The sequence below is a fragment of the Coregonus lavaretus genome, assembly GCF_964263955.1.
Source record: "Coregonus lavaretus genome assembly, contig: HAP1_SCAFFOLD_228, whole genome shotgun sequence".
Lineage (NCBI taxonomy): Eukaryota > Metazoa > Chordata > Actinopteri > Salmoniformes > Salmonidae > Coregonus > Coregonus lavaretus.
Genome location: NW_028164795.1, coordinates 142,501 through 162,671, shown reverse-complemented (window position 1 = coordinate 162,671; position 20,171 = coordinate 142,501). Strand labels below are relative to the sequence as shown.

The 20,171-nt window shown below is 43.0% G+C and overlaps 2 protein-coding genes across 2 annotated transcripts; both read left to right on the top strand.

Annotated features, from left to right (window-relative positions):
* Positions 1 to 375: 375 nt before the first annotated feature.
* Positions 376 to 14,244, top strand: LOC311116619 (NLR family CARD domain-containing protein 3-like; the record flags this gene model as incomplete). Its single annotated transcript, XM_084191682.1, has 5 exons — positions 376 to 389; positions 1,516 to 1,632; positions 3,603 to 3,796; positions 4,008 to 4,944; positions 14,193 to 14,244. 5 exons carry the CDS (start codon positions 376 to 378, stop codon positions 14,242 to 14,244), a joined length of 1,314 nt encoding a protein of 437 aa, XP_084047808.1.
* A 1,593-nt stretch (positions 14,245 to 15,837) lies between these two features.
* Positions 15,838 to 20,008, top strand: LOC311116626 (stonustoxin subunit beta-like). The gene is made up of 4 exons (XM_084191687.1): positions 15,838 to 16,027; positions 17,466 to 17,639; positions 17,888 to 17,934; positions 18,498 to 20,008. Exons 3-4 carry the CDS (start codon positions 17,913 to 17,915, stop codon positions 19,049 to 19,051), a joined length of 576 nt encoding a protein of 191 aa, XP_084047813.1. The 5' UTR covers positions 15,838 to 16,027; positions 17,466 to 17,639; positions 17,888 to 17,912; the 3' UTR covers positions 19,052 to 20,008.
* Positions 20,009 to 20,171: the final 163 nt, after the last annotated feature.

Below are 20,171 nucleotides of genomic sequence, written 5' to 3'. Positions count from 1 at the left end.
GAGCGGCATGGACTAAGATACAGTAGTATATTATAGAATACAGTATATACATATGAGATGAGTAGTGCAAGATATGTAAACATTATTAAAGTGACTAGTGTTCCATTTCTTAAAGTGGCCAGTGATTTCAATAGGCAGCAGCAGCCTCTAATGTGCTAGTGATGGCTATTTATCAGTCTGATGGCCTTGAGATAGAAGCTGTTTTTCAGTCTCTCGGTCCCAGCTTTGATCCACCTGTACTGACCTCGCCTTCTGGATGATAGTGGGGTGAACAGGCAGTGGCTCGGGTGGTTGATGTCCTTGATGATATTTTTGGCCTTCCTGTGACATCGGGTGCTGTATGTGTCTTGGAGGACGGGTAGTTTTCCCCCGATAATGCAACCCTCCCGGTTAGCAAATGTACCTCAACATGCCCCTCGCTTGCGCTAGAAGGCAGAGTGCTCGCTGCTGGTTGATGAATCTCACAATGAATGTACTAGGAAAATAAGTTTTTCTCGACCAGAGGTGACTAAATTAATGTTCAGGCTTATTTATAATCGTTATAGTAATGAAGTATAATTTCAAAACATGAGCATAAAACAGCTAATAATAAACATGAATCATCATTATATTATTTCACAGTAATCTGTTAAATGCATTTTCAGTCGTTCCTCTTGCTTCAGCAGTGTGGAAAGGGACAGTAAAAAGCGTGTGCAGGAGTTTTCCTGTGAGGGGGAGTGGTGGTGTATCCAGGGAGAAAACTAAACTAACCTTCTGAAATGTCATTCGTGGTCTTATGCCTCCATCTATTGGAATTATTTAGCAACTGCAGTAGTACTGAATAAAGTATATCCTTACTAAAGTAGTAATTACTCAGAATTGCAAAATATGAAATTTTCTAGTTCATTTTACCACTTACAAGAATAAAATAACAATTTATAGCATAGCACAATGAATCTGACATAAACCAAAAACAACATTCATTTTGTTAATTATAAAAAATAATTAAAAAAGGATATATTTAGATGGGTGACATTATCTGCCAAAGTAACACCTCGATCGAGCGTTCTTTTTGATTATTATTACTGTGTGAAACCTAGCAGTACTACTTATTTCTCTGAGAGTGAGGCAGATATATATTATTACTGTGTAAAACCTAGCAGTACTACTTATTTCTCTGAGAGTGAGGCAGATATATATATATTATGACTGTGTAAAACCTAGCAGTACTACTTATTTCTCTGAGAGTGAGACAGATATGTAGTATTTAGCAAAAAACATGATTCTTGGTCTCTCTGAAATGAAACCATCAAGTGATAGATTTTAAACAAATACATGTCTTTCATTGAACAACCACATACCATGATTAGATAGTGAAAAAACACACCAATCTCTTTCATAATTTCTTTAAACTATAAAAGCTAATTGACCAACATTTCTGAAAATGGATATATAGCGTTTGGAATGAAACTCTTGTTTCCCCATCTGAGCTCAGAGTACATGAGAGACGTAATGTTTGTCTCTGTTGTGTTGAAGCCCAATCAAGCAGGAGAGACCAGCCTCCCCTGTACCCAGCTGTGTGTCCATGAAGAGTGACCGGTCTATGCATCAACCTATACTGTTTAGAGAGGGAGACTTTTCTACTGAACAAAGGTAAGAAGAACTCATGGGTCATGGTCAGTGAGTTAAACAACACTGTCTCTAGTCATTTCTCCTCTCCCATTTTACCATTTAATTTTGTTGTTTTCATAATCCATAGGCTAATCCTTTTTTCCATTTTCATAGTCCTGAAACATTATCAAACAAACACAACATTCCCTGTGTGTGTGTGTGTGTGTGTGTGTGTGTGTGTGTGTGTGTGTGTGTGTGCACTCCCTGGATGAGGAGATGTAATCTCTATCCTGATTGCCTAGTCACTTTTACCCCTACCTACATGTACATATTACCTCAACTACCTGGTACCCCTGCACATTGACTCAGTACTGGTACTCCTTGTATATAGTCTAGTTATTACCTCAACTACCTGGTACCCCTGCACATTGACTCAGTACTGGTACTCCTTGTATATAGTCTAGTTATTACCTCAACTACCTGGTACCCCTGCACATTGACTCAGTACTGGTACTCCTTGTATATTGTCTAGTTATTACCTCAACTACCTGGTACCCCTGCACGTTGACTCAGTACTGGTAGTCCTTGTATATAGTCTAGTTATTACGTCAACTACAGTGAGGGAAAAAAGTATTTGATCCCCTGCTGATTTTGTACGTTTGCCCACTGACAAAGAAATGATAAATCTATAATTTAAATGGTAGGTTTATTTAAACAGTGAGAGACAGAATAACAACAACAAAATCCAGAAAAACGCATGTCAAAAATAGTATAAATTTATTTGCATTTCAATGAGGGAAATAAGTATTTGACCCCCTCTCAATCAGAAAGATTTCTGGCTCCCAGGTGTCTTTTATAACAGGTAACGAGCTGAGATTAGGAGCACACTCTTAAAGGGAGCGCTCCTAATCTCAGCTTGTTACCTGTATAAACGACACCTGTCCACAGAAGCAATCAATCAATCAGATTCCAAACTCTCCACCATGGCCAAGACCAAAGAGTGCTCCAAGGATGTCAGGGACAAGATTGTAGACCTACACAAGGCTGGAATGGGCTACAAGACCATCGCCAAGCAGCTTGGTGAGAAGGTGACAACAGTTGGTGCGATTATTCGCAAATGGAAGAAAAACAAAAGACCTGTCAATCTCCCTCGGCCTGGGGCTCCATGCAAGATCTCACCTCGTGGAGTTGCAATGATCATGAGAACGGTGAGGAATCAACCCAGAACTACACGGGGGAGGATCTTGTCAATGATCACCAAGAAAACAATTGGTAACACACTACGCCGTGAAGGACTGAAATCCTGCAGCACCCGCAAGGTCCCCCTGCTCAAGAAAGCACATATACATGCCCGTCTGAAGTTTGCCAATGAACATCTGAATGATTCAGAGGAGAACTGGGTGAAAGTGTTGTGGTCAGATGAGACCAAAATGGAGCTCTTTGGCATCAACTCAACTTGCCGTGTTTGGAGGAGGAGGAATGCTGCCTATGACCCCAAGAACACCATCCCCACCGTCAAACATGGAGGTGGAAACATTATGCTTTGGGGGTGTTTTTCTGCTAAGGGGACAGGACAACTTCACCGCATCAAAGGGACGATGGACGGGGCCATGTACCGTCAAATATTGGGTGAGAACCTCCTTCCCTCAGCCAGGGCATTGAAAATGGGTTGTGGATGGGTATTCCAGCATGACAATGACCCAAAACACACGGCCAAGGTAACAGGCGTTTTTCTGGATTTTTTTGTTGTTATTCTGTCTCTCACTGTTCAAATAAACCTACCATTATAATTATAGATTGATCATTTCTTTGTCTGTGGGCAAATGTACAAAATCAGCAGGGGATCAAATAAATTTTTTCCCTCAATATATACTTTTTATTTAGATGGGTGACATTATCTGCCAAAGTAATACCACTGTAGATAAAGAAGAGCTCTCCAGTTGGTGTACCAAAACTTTCAAAGGCCATTTTTCTCAAAATTGAGGTTACAAGTTTATCATCTTTCAAAGCAGAATTATGAAGATGTTCAAGAGGATTCTTAGTCCAGAACTCCCAGAAGGCTTTGAGAGTCAGAAGCAGGATAAGGAAGTGGTGGACGCTGAAGATGAGAAGCAGGAGAGCAGTGTCAGAGAGGGGGCTCTGAAGAGCACACTTCACGTCCTGAGGAAAATGAACCAGAAGGAGCTTGCTGACACACTGGAGAAAAGTAAGAGCTGTCTGCCTCATGTTGAATGCTGTTTTAGAACAAACATTTCAAAGCTGTAGCTAAAGTACAGCTAAAGTAGCTGTGTAATTAAATGATATTGTAGCAGTCTTAACACAACACCTAGTGACCTCGTCAAACTTTATAACACAGTCGTACAATACTGTAGGCATTAAATCAGACAGAATATTAATATCCTCTCTGTTATTTATAGATTCAGATGAGCGTGCTGTGATTTGCCAACGTGAACTCAAATCTAATCTAAAGAAGAAGTTTCAATTTGTATTTGAGGGGATCGCTAAACAAGGAAATCCAACACTTCTCAATAAGATCTACACAGAGCTCTACATCACAGAGGGTGGAAAATGGGAGGTCAATAATGAACATGAGCTGAGACAGATCGAGACTACAGCCAGGAAACAAGCAAGACCAGAGACTGCAATCAAATGTAACGACATCTTCAAACCCTTAACTGGACAAGACAAACCTATCAGAACTGTGCTGACAAAGGGAGTCGCTGGCATTGGAAAAACAGTCTCTGTGCAGAAGTTCATTTTGGACTGGGCTGAAGGAAAAGCAAATCAGGATGTCCAATTGGTATTTTCATTCCCTGTTCGGGAGCTGAATTTGATGAAAGGGAAAAAACACACTTTGATTGAACTTCTCAATCACTTCTCAATGGAAACCAAAAAATCAAGAATCTCCAACTACGACAAGTACAAAGTTCTGTTCATCTTTGATGGTCTGGATGAGTGCCGACTGCACCTAGACTTCCAGAAGAACAAGATCTGTTGTGACGTCACAGAGTCAACCTCAGTGGATGTTCTGCTGACAAATCTCATCAAAGGAAATCTGCTTCCCTCTGCTCTCCTCTGGATAACTACCAGACCTGCAGCAGCCAATAAGATCCCTTCAGGGTGTGTTGACCAGGTGACAGAGGTACGAGGGTTCAATGACCCACAGAAGGAGGAGTACTTCAGGAAGAGATTCAGTGATGAGGACCTGGCCAACAGAATCATCTCACACATAAAGACATCAAGGATCCTCCACATCATGTGCGACATTCCAGTCTTCTGTTGGATTTCTGCAATCGTCCTTGAACACATGGTGAAACATAAGAGAGAAGAGATGCCCAAGACTCTGACTGAGATGTACTCACACCTTGTGGAGTTTCATACCAAACAGAAGAATGAAAAGTATCTTGGGAAAGAAGAGACAGGTCCACACTGGAATGAAGAGAGCATTCTGTCACTGGGAAAACTGGCTTTTCAACAGCTCGTGAATGGCAATCTGATTTTCTATGAAGAAGACCTAAAAAAGGCTGGCATTGATGTCAATGAAGCTTCAGTGTACTCAGGATTGTGCACACAGCTCTTTAAAGAGGAATGTGGGCTGTACCAGAACAAGGTGTACTGCTTTGTTCATCTGAGCATTCAGGAGTTTCTGGCTGCTGTATATGTGTTCCTCTCATTCATCAACAACAATGAGAATCTAACGGCCAAACCGCAATCAACGTCCAGGAATGTTTTTGCGCTGTTCAGAGACAAGCCTGAAGTTACTTCCTACAAGAGTGCTGTGGATAAAGCCTTACAAAGTGAGACACATTTGTAAGGCAACACAGACTTTCAACTCCCTCCAAAGATTTTCTATGGGGTTGAGATCTGGAGACTGGCTAGGCCACTCCAGGACCTTGAAATGCTTCTTACGAAGCCACTCCTTCGTTGCCCGGGCGGTGTGTTTGGGATCATTGTCATGCTGAAAGACCCAGCCACGTTTCATCTTCAATGCCCTTGCTGATGGAAGGAGGTTTTCACTCAAAATCTCACGATACATGGCCCCATTCATTCTTTCCTTTACACGGATCAGTCGTCCTGGTCCCTTTGCAGAAAAACAGCCCCAAAGCATTATGTTTCCACCCCCATGCTTCACAGTAGGTATGGTGTTCTTTGGATGCAACTCAGCATTCTTTGTCCTCCAAACACGATAAATTGAGTTTTTACCAAAAAGTTATATTTTGGTTTCATCTGACCATATGACATTCTCCCAATCCTCTTCTGGATCATCCAAATGCACTCTATCAAACTTCAGACGGGCCTGGACATGTACTGGCTTAAGCAGGGGGACACGTCTGGCACTGCAGGATTTGAGTCCCTGGCGGCGTAGTGTGTTATTGATGGTAGGCTTTGTTACTTTGGTCCCAGCTCTCTGCAGGTCATTCACTAGGTCCCCCTGTGTGGTTCTGGGATTTTTGCTCACCGTTCTTGTGATCATTTTGACCCCACGGGGTGAGATCTTGCGTGGAGCCCCAGATCGAGGGAGATTATCAGTGGTCTTGTATGTCTTCCATTTCCTAATAATTGCTCCCACAGTTGATTTCTTCAAACCAAGCTGCTTACCTATTGCAGATTCAGTCTTCCCAGCCTGGTGCAGGTCTACAATTTTGTTTCTGGTGTCCTTTGACAGCTCTTTGGTCTTGGCCATAGTGGAGTTTGGAGTGTGACTGTTTGAGGTTGTGTCTTTTATACTGATAACAAGTTCAAACAGGTGCCATTAATACAGGTAACGAGTGTAGGACAGAGGAGCCTCTTAAAGAAGAATTTACAGGTCTGTGAGAGCCAGAAATCTTGCTTGTTTATAGGTGACCAAATACTTATTTTCCACCACAATTTGCAAATAAATTCATAAAAAATCCTACAATGTGATTTTCTGGAGAAAAAAAATCTCAATTTGTCTGTCATAGTTGACGTGTACCTATGATGAAAATAACAAGCCTCTCTCATCTTTTTAAGTGGGAGAACTTGCACAATTGGTGGCTGACTAAATACTTTTTTCCCCCACTGTATATAATATATAATATTATATTGAAAAACATATTGAATCATTGATGTTCACATTAGTATAACAATATGACTACATACAATTCTAAGATAAATCTATATGTTGTTTGAGAGAATAAACCAAATGCATCTGCAATTGTCCTTCTACACTACTCGTGTTAAATTAAAAGTGTGTTTGTGAAATCTTGATGATATCTTTGTCAGACTGTCAGGCTGTGGAGTCACAGAGAAAGGATGTGCTTCTCTGGTCTCAGCTCTGAAGTCAAACCCCTCACACCTGAAAGAGCTGGACCTGAGTAACAACGACCTGAAGGATTCAGGAGTGAAGCTGCTCTCTGCTGCACTGGGGAATCCTCACTGTAAAGTTGAGACTCTGAGGTCAGTAGTCCTGTATTTGGTCAACAAGTGATAACAATTTGATTGTTAGTGTATATCAATTCCCCATTATGTATATCACTAGTAGTACATTTACCGTTAATTCGTATAATTTATAATCTACAATATTTGTTACTGTGGTTACGGTAATGTATTTTAATATATTCAATATTATTATTCCAGTCTTCCCGTTCTCATTGTCAGAGTGGACACATTGTTTGCAGAGCACACAACCTATGCTACACTTGTGAGAAAAAGTTATGGTTTATTTCATTCCATTTACGAGTTTTGTCAATTTAGTCATTGTCTTTTGTTTGGAGCGCTCCTGTCAATGTTGAGTAAGGACGCACACGCATAGAAGTAGCCCTATAGGCTACCTGGCCTGCGCGCAAATGTAGGCATATACAGTGAGCTCCATAATTCATTGGACAGTGACCATTGTTTTGTTATTTTGGTTCTGTACTCTAGCACTTTGAGTTTGAAAGGATACAATGACAATGAGCGTGAAGTGCAGACTGTCAGCTTTAATTTGAGGGTATTTTCATACATATCGGATGAACCGTTTAGAAATGACAGCACCTTTTGTACATGGTCCCCCCATTTTAAGGTACTACAAGTATTTGTTAAATTGGCTTCACAAATGTGTGTCGTTAGGCAGGTGTATTCATTTGTGTCGTTAGTGAATGCAGGAGAGCTGTTGATGAATAGTAATGATTCTAGACGTTGCTATTGCCTTTGGAGGTTGTTATTGGGGTGTGACAACATGAGGAAGACAGCAGTGTCGATGCAAATGAAGTTGGCCGTCATAAGGCTCAGAAATGAAAATCAATAATTCAGGAACATTGCAAAAACCCTGGCCATGCCCAAGTCAACAGTTTTGTTCATCATTAACAAGAAAAAAACAACCAGTGAACTCAATTATGTCAAAAGACCCGGTAGACAGAGGAAGACCACTGTAGTGGATGACCGGAGAATACTCTCTATGGTGAAGAAAAAACCCCTGATAACAGCCCAACAGATCAAAAACACTCTCCTGGATGCAGGTGTAGATGTGTCAAATTCTACCATATGCAGAAGACTACACCAGCAGGACTACAGAGGGTACACTACAAGATGCAAACCACTGATAAGCCTGAAGAACAGAAAGGCAAGATTACAGTTTGCTAAAAAGCACCTAAAAGAGCCCCAAGAGTTCTGGAAAGAAGTATTGTGGACAGATGAGACAAAGATTAACATGTACCAGAGTGATGGAAAGACAAAAGTGTGGAGAAAAAAAAGAAATGCCCATGATCCAAAGCATACCACCTCATCCATGAAACATGGTGGAGGGGGTGTTATGGCTTGGGCCTGTATGGCTGCCAGTGGAACAGGCTCACTTGTCTTCATCGATGATGTGACTGCAGACAGAAGTAGAACAATGAATTCTGAAGTCTACATAAATATTTTATCTGCTCAGATAAAACCAAATGCCTCCAAACTCATTGGACGGCACTTAATCATGCAACAAGACAATGACCCTAAACATACTGCTAGAGCAACAAAGGGGTTTTTGATGGCCAAAAAGTGGAGAATCCTTGACTGGCCGAGTCAATCACCAGATCTGAATTCAATTGAACATGCATTTGACATGCTGAAGAGGAGACTTAAGGCAATAAGTCCCCGAAACAAGCAGGAACTGAAGATGGCTGCAGTACAGGCCTGGCAGAGCATCACCAGGGAAGATACCCAGCGTCTGGTGATGGCGATGCATCGCAGACTTCAAGCAGTCATTGCATGCAAAGGATATGCGACCAAATATTAACAATGATTACTTTATTCTACATTATGTTAAACTGTCCAATGTTTTTTGATGCCCGAAAATGGGGGGGACCATGTACAAAAGCTTCTATAATTCGTAAACGGTTCATCCGATATGTATGAAAATACCCTCAAATTAAAGCTGACAGTCTGCACTTCACCCTCATTGTCATTGTATCCTTTCAAACTCAAAGTGCTAGAGTACAGAACCAAAATAACAAAAGAATGGTCACTGTCCAATGAATTATGGAGCTCACTGTAAATGTGCCCATTTGGGGATCTGATAGTATTTCTGATTGGCTTAACACATCACCACTAATGACCTTTGGAGTTTCTCAAAATAATGTTTTCTTCACCTCAAACAGAAAGCAAATTAAGTCTATTTTTACATCCATTGAGAATTACAATAGTTCCTCAATGTGTTTGAAAAATCTTTCCAGCTCTCTCCCTTTCAATAACCACATAGTGTGAAAGGGAAAAATGCTCTAATCCAGTGGAAACATCATAAAATAGGCCTACCTGATTACTACTTATCAGTGCTTGACTTGGTCTGAAACAGGTTCCGGTACTATTTTTGGGTGCTGGAACTGTATATATTTAGGTGCAGGAGCTCCACAATACTTTTGAGCTAATATTCTATAAGAGGAACAGGAGCTCAAGCAGTAGAACATTTGAGGTGCCGGTACTCAGCTCCGGTGAGCTCCTGCCCAAGTCAAGCACTGCTTCTTATCCCTTGCGCCTACAGCTGTGTCTGTCCCGAGCTCACTGGAGCAGGAAACTCTGAGGGCCCATAATATTTTATACAATGTTGCAAGTTTGCTAGTACAAGCTTCCTGCCAGGTCCAAGTTAACAGTTTATACAATGTTTCAAGTTCCTTGCAGACAGGCCAATGTGATTTATAGGAGATGTATTTTTATCAGGATATTTTCTACCTGCAGGCTGCAATGTTTTTATTTTTGGGCTTTATGTAGGCTATTTTTACATAGTTGGAAATGGCAACAGAAGTTACTTTTTAGGTTTGTTTCATTTTCATTTAGATTTTGATAAAATGTTGATTAACCACCTGACAATGATTTTTAGATATAAAGACGCTATTATAAATTAAATGAAACTGTTTCACGAACATTGTGACACTCTGGCTCCGGGACTTTTGTATTTGAGCCAGGGTGTATTTGTTTTGTTGGGTTTTGTTGTGGGGTTTGTTGATTAGGGTGTATTCGGTTGGTTGTGTTTTGGGTGAGTTTATTGTGGTGTCGTGTGACTCCCAATCGGAGGTAACGAGTGTCAGCTGTCGGCTCGTTATCTCTGATTGGGAGCCATATTTAATCTGTTTGTGTTCTCATGTGGGTTGTGGGTTTTTGTTCCTGTTTAGTTATTGTCACTGTAGGACTTCACTTTCGTCTCTTGTTTTGTATATACGTGCTTTTCTAATTAAAGTCATTATGTTCACTCGCAACGCTGCGTATTGGTCCGCTTCCTCAGACGATCGTGACAGAAAAACCCACCTTCAAAGGACCAAGCAGCGTATCCAGGAGCAGAGGGTCTGGACATGGGAGGAGATATTGGACGGAAAAGGGTCATGGACTTGGGAGGAAATCCTAGATGGGATGGATCGCCGTCCATGGAGCGAGACAGTGGAGAGGCGACGGAGAGAGGAGCAACGGCGTCGGCAGGGCCATCGTCGGAAGGATGAGAGGCAACCCCAAAAATTTTTTTGGGGGGGGCACATGGCAAGGACGACGGGGCTAACGGAGGCAGAGAAGGAGCGAATTCAAGAGGCCACCAGGTTACGGGGGCTACTGGTTAAAGGAGGGAAAGGAGATGTAGAGGCACGGCGTGAGAGACTGAGGTGTGTATCCAGTCCGGTCCGGCCCGTTCCAGTTCCCGGGGTAGAGCCAGTGGTGTGTGTCCCCAGTACGGTCCGGCCTGGTACGGCCCCTCGCACCAAAGGGACGGTGCGCGTCTCCAGCCCGGTCCGACCTGTTCCTGCCTCTCGCACAAGGCCTACGGTGTGCTTCGCCAGCCCAGCTCGGCCTGTTCCTACTCCACGCACCAGGTCCACGATGTGCGTCGCCAGCCCAGCCCGGCCGGTTCCTGCTCTACGCACTACGCCTGTGGTGTGCGTCACCAGCCCAGCCCGGCCGGTTCCTGCTCTACGCACTACGCCTGTGGTGTGCGTCACCAGCCCAGCCCGGCCGGTTCCTGCTCCACGCACGAAGCCTACGGGGTGCGTCGCCAGTCCAGCCCGGCCGGTTCCTGCTCCACGCACGAAGCCTACGGGGTGCGTCGCCAGTCCAGCCCGGCCTGTTCCTGCTCCCCGCACTAGCCCTGAGATGCGTGTCCTCAGCCCGGGACCACCAGTTCCGGCACCACGCACTAGGCCTTATGTGCGTTCCCAGGGTCCAGCATGCCCTGTTCCTTCTCCCCGCACTAGGCGTTATGTGAGTCCCCAGGGTCCAGCATGCCCTGTTCCGGCTCCCCGCACTAGGCCTTATGTGCGTCCCCAGGGTCCAGCATGCCCTGTTCCTTCTCCCCGCACTAGGCGTTATGTGAGTCCCCAGGGTCCAGCATGCCCTGTTCCGGCTCTCCCCACTAGGCGTTATATGAGTCCCCAGGGTCCAGCATGCCCTGTTCCGGCTCTCCGCACTAGCCCTTATGTGCGTCCCCAGGGTCCAGCATACCCTGTTGCTTCTCCCCGCACTAGCCCTGAGATGCGTGTCCTCAGCCCGGTACCTCCAGTTCCGGCACCACGCATCAGGCCTACGGTGCGCCTCAGACGGCCAGAGTCTGCCGTCTGCCCAACGGGGCCTGAACTGCCCGTCTGCCCTAAGGCGTTTGAACTGGCCGTCTGGACTGAGCCTGCAAAGCCGCCCGTCTGCCATGAGCCGTCAGAGCCGTCCGCCAGACCGGAGACGCTAGAGCCTTCCGCCAGACAGGATCAGCCAGAGCCTTCCGCCAGACAGGATCAGCCAGAGCCTTCCGCCAGACAGGATCAGCCAGATCCGTCAGCCAGCCATGAGCAGCCAGATCCGTCAGCCAGCCATGAGCAGCCAGATCCGTCAGCCAGCCATGAGCAGCCAGATCCGTCAGCCAGCCATGAGCAGCCAGATCCGTCAGCCAGCCATGAGCAGCCAGATCCGTCAGCCAGCCATGAGCAGCCAGATCCGTCAGCCAGCCATGAGCAGCCAGATCCGTCAGCCAGCCATGAGCAGCCAGATCTTTCAGCCAGCCATGAGCCGTCCAGCCAGGATCCGCCAGAGCCGTCAAGCCAGGATCCGCCAGAGCCAGCCAGCCAGGATCCACCATTGAGTCCGGGGCTGTCCCTTAGCCCGATGCTGTCCCTTAGCCCGGTGCTGCCCCTAAATCCAGGTGGGGTAAGTTGGAGGGTGATCATGTGGAGGAGGCTAGGGAAGCGGGTGGTGACTAAGGTGGGGTGGGGACGACGACCAGGGCCAGAACCGCCACCGTGGACAGACGCCCACCCAGACCCGCCCCTAGACGGTATGCTGGTGCGCCCGGAGTGCGCACCTTTAGGGGGGGGATACTGTGACACTCTGGCTCCGGGACTTTTGTATTTGAGCCAGGGTGTATTTGTTTTGTTGGGTTTTGTTGTGGGGTTTGTTGATTAGGGTGTATTCGGTTGGTTGTGTTTTGGGTGAGTTTATTGTGGTGTCGTGTGACTCCCAATCGGAGGTAACGAGTGTCAGCTGTCGGCTCGTTATCTCTGATTGGGAGCCATATTTAATCTGTTTGTGTTCTCATGTGGGTTGTGGGTTTTTGTTCCTGTTTAGTTATTGTCACTGTAGGACTTCACTTTCGTCTCTTGTTTTGTATATACGTGCTTTTCTAATTAAAGTCATTATGTTCACTCGCAACGCTGCGTATTGGTCCGCTTCCTCAGACGATCGTGACAAACATTTGCATATGAAAACCATAACTGGCACGCAGATCGGTAGATATGTGAAGATAAATTGGCATTCCACATGAGAATGGTTTGCCGACTCCTCGTGTAGCCTCACGAGCAACGTCAGGAGAGTAATGTCAGAGAAAGTCAGCAGGAAAGGGAGGAGAATAGTTGGGTCAGGTTAAGTTTTTGTTCTTCTGGTTATCTAGATCTCTGGTGCCCTCTTGAGGCATTTGTCTTATTTAATCAAACCGTAAGCTTTAAGCATCAGACAAGCTCAGTGCATATAGTTGATTTTAAATGACATGCACAGCACAATTATTTAAACTGACACACAGAGAGCCAAACATCTTCTCAAGTCTCCAAAAGTCTAAACACATTTTCTGCTTTACACACATTTTGCAATTCAAAATGGCACTTTTTAAATGCACTGCACACGGTTCTCTGCATAAGACACAACAATCTGACATAAAGTCACATGTTTGCCATTTCAAAACACTGCCATTCAAAATGACTCTACATGAGCTAATTGGCCAATACATGTGCCACCTGGCCAGACACCTCAATGGTTAATTGTTACCACTTCAATCAGGAAGTAAGCACTATGAAAAGACCACAGGTGAGCACCTTTTGTTTTACAACAACAATGGAAGATGTTGCAGAGAGAGGAAGAGGAAGAGGAATAGGAAGAGGAAGGGTGAGAATGAGAGGGGGAGGAAGAGTGAGAGGTAGGGGTAGAGCTGGTAGAGGAGTTCATGGCCAAAGAAGACAACAACTTTCAAATGAAATCAGAGCAACCTTAGTTGATCATGTCATCAACCATGGGCTGACAATGCGAGAGGCTGGACAGAGAGTGCAGCCCAACTTGAGCCGTTTAACTGTCGCCTGTGTCATCCGGACATTTAGATTGGAGTACAGGTATGTAACCAACATTTCTTTCACACTATGTAGTACACCCCATGTCATAGTGTATCAGTTGGGTGACACCTGTTTACTTCATGAATGGCTGATGTCTACATGTTTCCTGTACAATTTACTCTACTGTGGGGGAAATATCTTTAGGATGCATTGTCCAGGCCCTATATTTTTGTTTTTTTGTTTTTCTAAAGGACTGAGACGCAGCCATGGTGGAGGAAGGGGTCAAATGTTCACCGGGGTACTGGAAGCTGCCATTGTAAACTTGGTTTTGGAAAATAATGAAATCAGATTACGAGAAATTCAAAGCCACATCATCCAAGACAACACCATATTCAACAACATTCAACGAGTCAGTCTGTCCACATTGGCTCGCATTCTCAAGCAAAACCAAATCAGAATGAAACAACTTTATAAGGTGCCGTTTGTGAGAAACTCTCAAAGAAACAAAGAGGTCAGACGAGCATATGTGGATGTAAGTACAATATTGACTGCAGTACACTACACGCAACATTGTTTCCCAGTGTACTGGATAACACCATATTGACTGCTTTTGTTCTTTGTTTTCAGGGAGTACTGGAAATGGATGCTCATGAAATCCCACATGAGTTCATCTTTATAGATGAGGCTGGGTTCAACCTAGCAAAGACCAGAAGAAGGGGGAGAAACGTCATTGGCCACAGAGCCATTATAGATGTTCCTGGCCAACGTGGTGGGAACATCACAATGTGCGCTGCCATTTCCAATACGCATGGTGTCCTCCACCGTCATGCCAACCTTGGACCATACAACACAGCCCAAATTCGGACATTTCTGGACAGACTCCACAACATTCTCATACCACCAGAGCGTATGAATGATGCAGACCATCAAAGAACCCGGTACGTTGTAGTATGGGACAACGTGAGCTTTCATCGTGCAGCCCCAGTCCAAAACTGGTTTGCTGACCACCCACCATTTCTCGTGCAATACCTCCCACCATACTCACCATTTCTGAACCCCACAGAAGAGTTATTTTCGGCATGGCGGTGGAAGGTATACGACCGGCAGCCCTTTGTGCGCATGCCTCTTGTGCAGGCTATGGAAGAGCCATGTGATGAGATTGATGTGGGTGCGATTCAGGGATGGATAAGGCACTCAAGGCGCTTCTTCCCTCGATGTCTGGCAAGGGAAGATATTGCCTGTGATGTGGACGAGGCGTTGTGGCCAGACCCAGCTGTGATGTGGACGAGGCGTTGTGGCCAGACCCAGCTGTGCGGCAAGATGCTGCCTAATTATTTTTCTTGCCTCTTTTTTTTTTTAAATATGTTTTTTCTGCAAATTCTTTCTGCAATTTTCTTTTTCAGTTTACTGTTTTTTGTGAGCATATTTTTGTTCAGTGCAATGTAAATATATCTGCTGTGCATATGTTGCACTGACTTGTTTGGTGAAAAATAAAAATAAAAATGTTTCAACAGCATGTGTGTGTATCTGCAAATATTTCTGTGCATGTGAACAATCTGAAGAATTTTCTACAATTTGAACTATTTTAGTATTATGGCAAAGCATGCTAAAGATGACAGTGGTTTTCATTATGCCCAACAGAGTGTAGTTGGTTAGACAAAAATCTGGTAATATGAATGAAGTGTGTGCCATTTCGTGCAAACATTTGATTTTGATAATGCTATATGTAGATTTTGGTTGCAGTGCTTCATTTTGCAGGATATATGAGGTATTTTCCAGTTTGGGTGTGTGGTTTTGTGAATTGTGTTAAGTATTTTGATAAAACCAGCCTAGTTTGCAAAATTGTGTTTTAGCAATTGGGAAAAACTAAAACACATAGGGTGTGTCTATCTATGGAAAAATACACTTTTTGAAATTTCGACCAATCATTGGTTGAAAGAACAGACAACTTTCGGTAAACCAATATTTTTTCTGGGTCGGAGACAGCCCTAGTGTGGACTGTATACTCAAAACAATCAAAATATGATACCTCACTGTCTGTCTTTTAACTGATACTGCTTTTTAAACTGCTCTGGTCAGTCTACTCAAATATTTGGACTATACATGTTTCTATCTACAAGCAATACTTTGATAATTTGTCATTTCTAATAATGATACATCCATTTCTGAATAGATATGACAGGTTTCAGGACACTGATATATCTGAATATGTTGAAAAAAATATACTGCCACTATTTTGACCACCAAAGAATAGCAGTGTGGTTTTAACATGATTTTACTATTTGCAGGCTGTCAGGCTGTCTAGTCACAGAGAAAGGCTGTGCTTCTCTGGTCTCAGCTCTGAGGTCAAACCCCTCACACCTGAGAGAGCTGGATCTGAGTAACAATGACCTGAAGGATTCAGGAGTGAAGCTGCTCTCTGCTGGACTGGGGAATCCCCACTGTAAACTGGAGACTCTGAGGTCAGTATTCCTGTAGTTGGTCAACAAGTGATAACTGTTCACCAGAGCCACATGTGTTTACCAGGCACACATAGTCCACACCATTTGTGTTTGGACAGTGAAGCATACAGTTTTAAATTTGACGCTATGCTCCAGCATTTTGGATTTGAGATAGAATGTTTCATATTAGGCGACAGTACAGAATGTCACCTTTTATATGAAGGTATTCATACATATCTGTTTTACGGTTTAGAAATGAAAGCACTTTATGTATGTAATTCTCCCATTTGAAAAAGTTGTAATTATTTGGACAAATTCACTTATAGTGTATTACAGTAGTCAAAAGTTTAGTGTTTGGTCCCATATTCCTTACCCACAGTGATTACATCAAGCTTGTGATTCTACAACCTTGTTGAATGCATTCGCTGTTTGTTTTGGTTGTGTTTTGGATTATGTTTTTCCCAATAAAAACTGAATGGTGAATAATGTCCTGTCATTTTGGAGTCACTTCACTTGTATTGTCAGGAAGAATAGAAGATGTTTCTCAACACTTCTACATTCATGTGGATGCTACCATGATTATGAATAATCGTGAATGATGATGAATGAGAAAGTTACAGAGGACCAAGGATCATACCCCCTCTGTTATTGGTAATGGTGAGAGGTTATCATGTTTTGTTGTAGCCTCTGTAACTTTCTCACTCATCATTTTTCATGATTGATCCATGATTTTTCTTAATCATGGCATCATCTGGATTAATTTAGTAGTGTTTAGAAACGTGTTATCTACTCACTTAGATAAGAAAATTACTCCAGTCATCATCCACCATTCAGTAACTATTGGGCAAAACATAACCCAAAACACAACCAAAACAAACTGCAAATGCAACCAACGAGTTTGAGTCACAAGCTTGATGGAGTCATTGTGTTCAAGGAATATCAAGGAATATTCTAAACTTTTGACTATAAGTGAATTTGTCAAAATAATTATGACTTCTTCAAATGGGGGACTGGATACATAAAGTGCTTTCATTCTTCTAAACAGTGAAACAGATATGTATTAAAATACCCTCAAATAAATATACTGCCACCTCATATGAAACATTTGATCTCAAATCCAAAATGCTGCAGTATAGAGCCACATTTAAAATGTTATCTTCACTGTCAAACTAGATATGGTGTGGACTGTATACTCAATACAATCTAAATATGATACCTCACTGTCTGTCTTTTGACTGATATTGCTTTTTAAACTGGTCTGGTCAGTCTACTCAAATATTCGTACTATACATTTTGATCATTTGTAATTTTTATAATGATACAGTACATCCATTTCGGAATACATATGGCAGGTTTCAGGAAACTGATGTATCTGAAAAGTTTAAAAAAATATATACTGCCACTATTTTCACCACCAAAGAATAGCAGTGTGATGTTTAAATGATTTTGCTCTTTGCAGGCTGTCAGGCTGTCTAGTCACAGAGGAAGGCTGTGCTTCTCTGGTCTCAGCTCTGAAGTCAAACCCCTCACACCTGAGAGAGCTGGACCTGAGCTACAATCACCCAGGAGACTCAGGAGTCAGACTGCTCTCTGCTGGACTGGAGGATCCACACTGCAGACTGGAGAAACTCAAGTATGTAGAGGGTTCATGTCAATGTTCATATCAGACATGTTGGAGTTATCAGGCTAGTTAAGACAAACATTCTGACCACCACTTGGACTAAATTATATAAAGACTGTGTGTGTGTGTCCAGTGTGTTTGTGTGTGTGTATGTGTGTGTGTGTCCAGTGCTTGGGTCCTGTGTGTGTGTGTGTGTGTGTGTGTGTGTGAGTTCAGGTGTATCCCTCAATGACTGTCTGTTTTTCTGCTTACCGCTACAGTGTGGAACATGGTGGAGAGAACACAATGAAACCTGGACTTAGAAAATGTGAGTGTTGACTGCTGTGAAGAATATGACTAAGAATAAGTCTTAATTCAAGTTAAGTTAAAGTCAAAGACCACCATCATTACTTACTTGGTCATATTAAATTTCAGCTGTAGTTCTACAGAAGCACAAATCAGGGACACCAAAGTTTACAAAGAGTTGCTTTGACAATGTGTGTGTCTGTGTGTGTGTGTGGCGTGTTCGTGTTACTTTAGAAATGTGTGTGTGTGTTCATGCATGCATGAAGGTGTGTGTGTGTGTGTGTTCAGGGTGTTTGTGTGTGTGTGTGTGTTCAGGATGTGTGTGTTCAGGATGTGTGTGTGTGTTCAGGATGTGTTTTTGTTTGTGTGTGTGTGTGTTCAGGATGTGTGTGTAATTAATGGGAATAAGTGTGTTTTATATTACCATACAGTATAACATATGATCATTCAACAAGTCTCAAGTTACCTTAACTTCTCCTTTTGATACCTAGAAACATCTACATTAAATGAATTAGTGAAAAGTGAGTTAACATTCTAATGTGAATGATGATGATTTCTAATATTGTGTCTGGTTTCATCCATCAGATGCCTGTGATCTCACACTGGATCCAAACACAGTAAACAGACACCTCTCTCTGTCTGAGGAGAACAGAACGGTGACATGGAGGAGAGAGGAGCAGCCGTATCCTGATCACCCAGAGAGATTTGACTGGAAACAGGTGCTGTGTAGAGAGGGTCTCACTGGGCGCTCTTACTGGGAGGTAGAGTGGAGTGGGAGAGGGGCTTACATAGGAGTGGCATATAAAGGAATCAGCAGGAGAGGAAGTGGTAATGACAGTGGGATTGGATGGAATCACAAGTCCTGGAGTCTGATCTACTCTGTCAACAGTTGTGTTGCCTGGCACAATGATAATCCCACCACTATAGACGTCCCCTCCTCCAGCTCCCACAGAGTAGGAGTGTATCTGGACTGGCCAGCCGGCACTCTGTCCTTCTACAGAGTCTCCTCTGACACACTGACCCACCTGTACACATTCTACACCACATTCACTGAGCCCCTCTATCCAGGGTTTCATGTTTGGTTTGATGTCACCTCAGTTTCCCTGTGTCAGGTGGTCCCTGTGTCAAAAACAACATGATGTTTCACTCTGATCATGGTCATGTTCAGTAAGACACACTGGAGCAACAATGTAGAATATCTCTCTAGTGTGTAAACATATGATTGGAAATATTCATGAATACACACCGTTGAAGTTTACAGAGATTGTCAACTAGTCATTCATTAATAGAATGAATGGTTTCATTTAGAAATCATTGATCTTGTTGTTATTGGGCTTCTTGGTCTTTGTAAATATTGTTGTCTGTATAATGTTTATTTGTCAAATTCTTGACACAACAATGTTGTTTCTGTATGAACTCAATTCCACTGAATGAAATGTACATGTGACAGATTTGACTAACAAAGTAACACACACACAGACACATGCACACACATAGACACATACACACACATACCTGTTTGGTCCAATTTATTCCTGTAAATAAATGTTAAACTATATAAACCATATTTACATGTCTAGTGTTGGAGTGATAGTTTACTGGACCACATTAATGGCACCTGTAGTTGTTATTATGTACTGAGCCATTAGTGCTTTTTGAGGTCGGTTCGGTTTCGTTTCCATTATTAAAAAAGTCAATCACTGTTTTTGGGTTTGGGTTTCAGTAATTTTTTTTGACTTTACGTGCACAGAATAAAACAATGAATACAAGTCCCATGATGGTAGTGACTGCACATTACTGCGGATCACTTATTAACCATCATTTATTCACATTATTTCAGTTGCATTACATTTGTTTTATTTGATGACTTTATTATTTCTTTCCAAGTCATCTCATCTCTATAGAGCTGTCTGACAAAATCGCTATTTTCAAATAAAATAATATAAAATTGTATTTGTCACATGTGCCAAATACAACAGGTGTAGACCTGTCATGCCCTGGCCTTGAGAGGCCGGTGGTCTTTAGTTGGTTTGGTCAGGGCGTGAGAATCTATGCTAGAAATTCTATGTTTATGGTCTAGGTATTGTATTTCTATGTTTGGCAGCTGTCGCTCGTTGTCTCTGATTGGGGATCATACTTAAGCAGCCTGTTTGCCTACCTTAGTTGTGGGATCTTGTTCCGTGTTTTAGGCTTGTATGTGTACAGCCTGAGGACTTCACGTTACGTTGTTTCTTGTTTTGTTTATTGCGTTTAATAAAC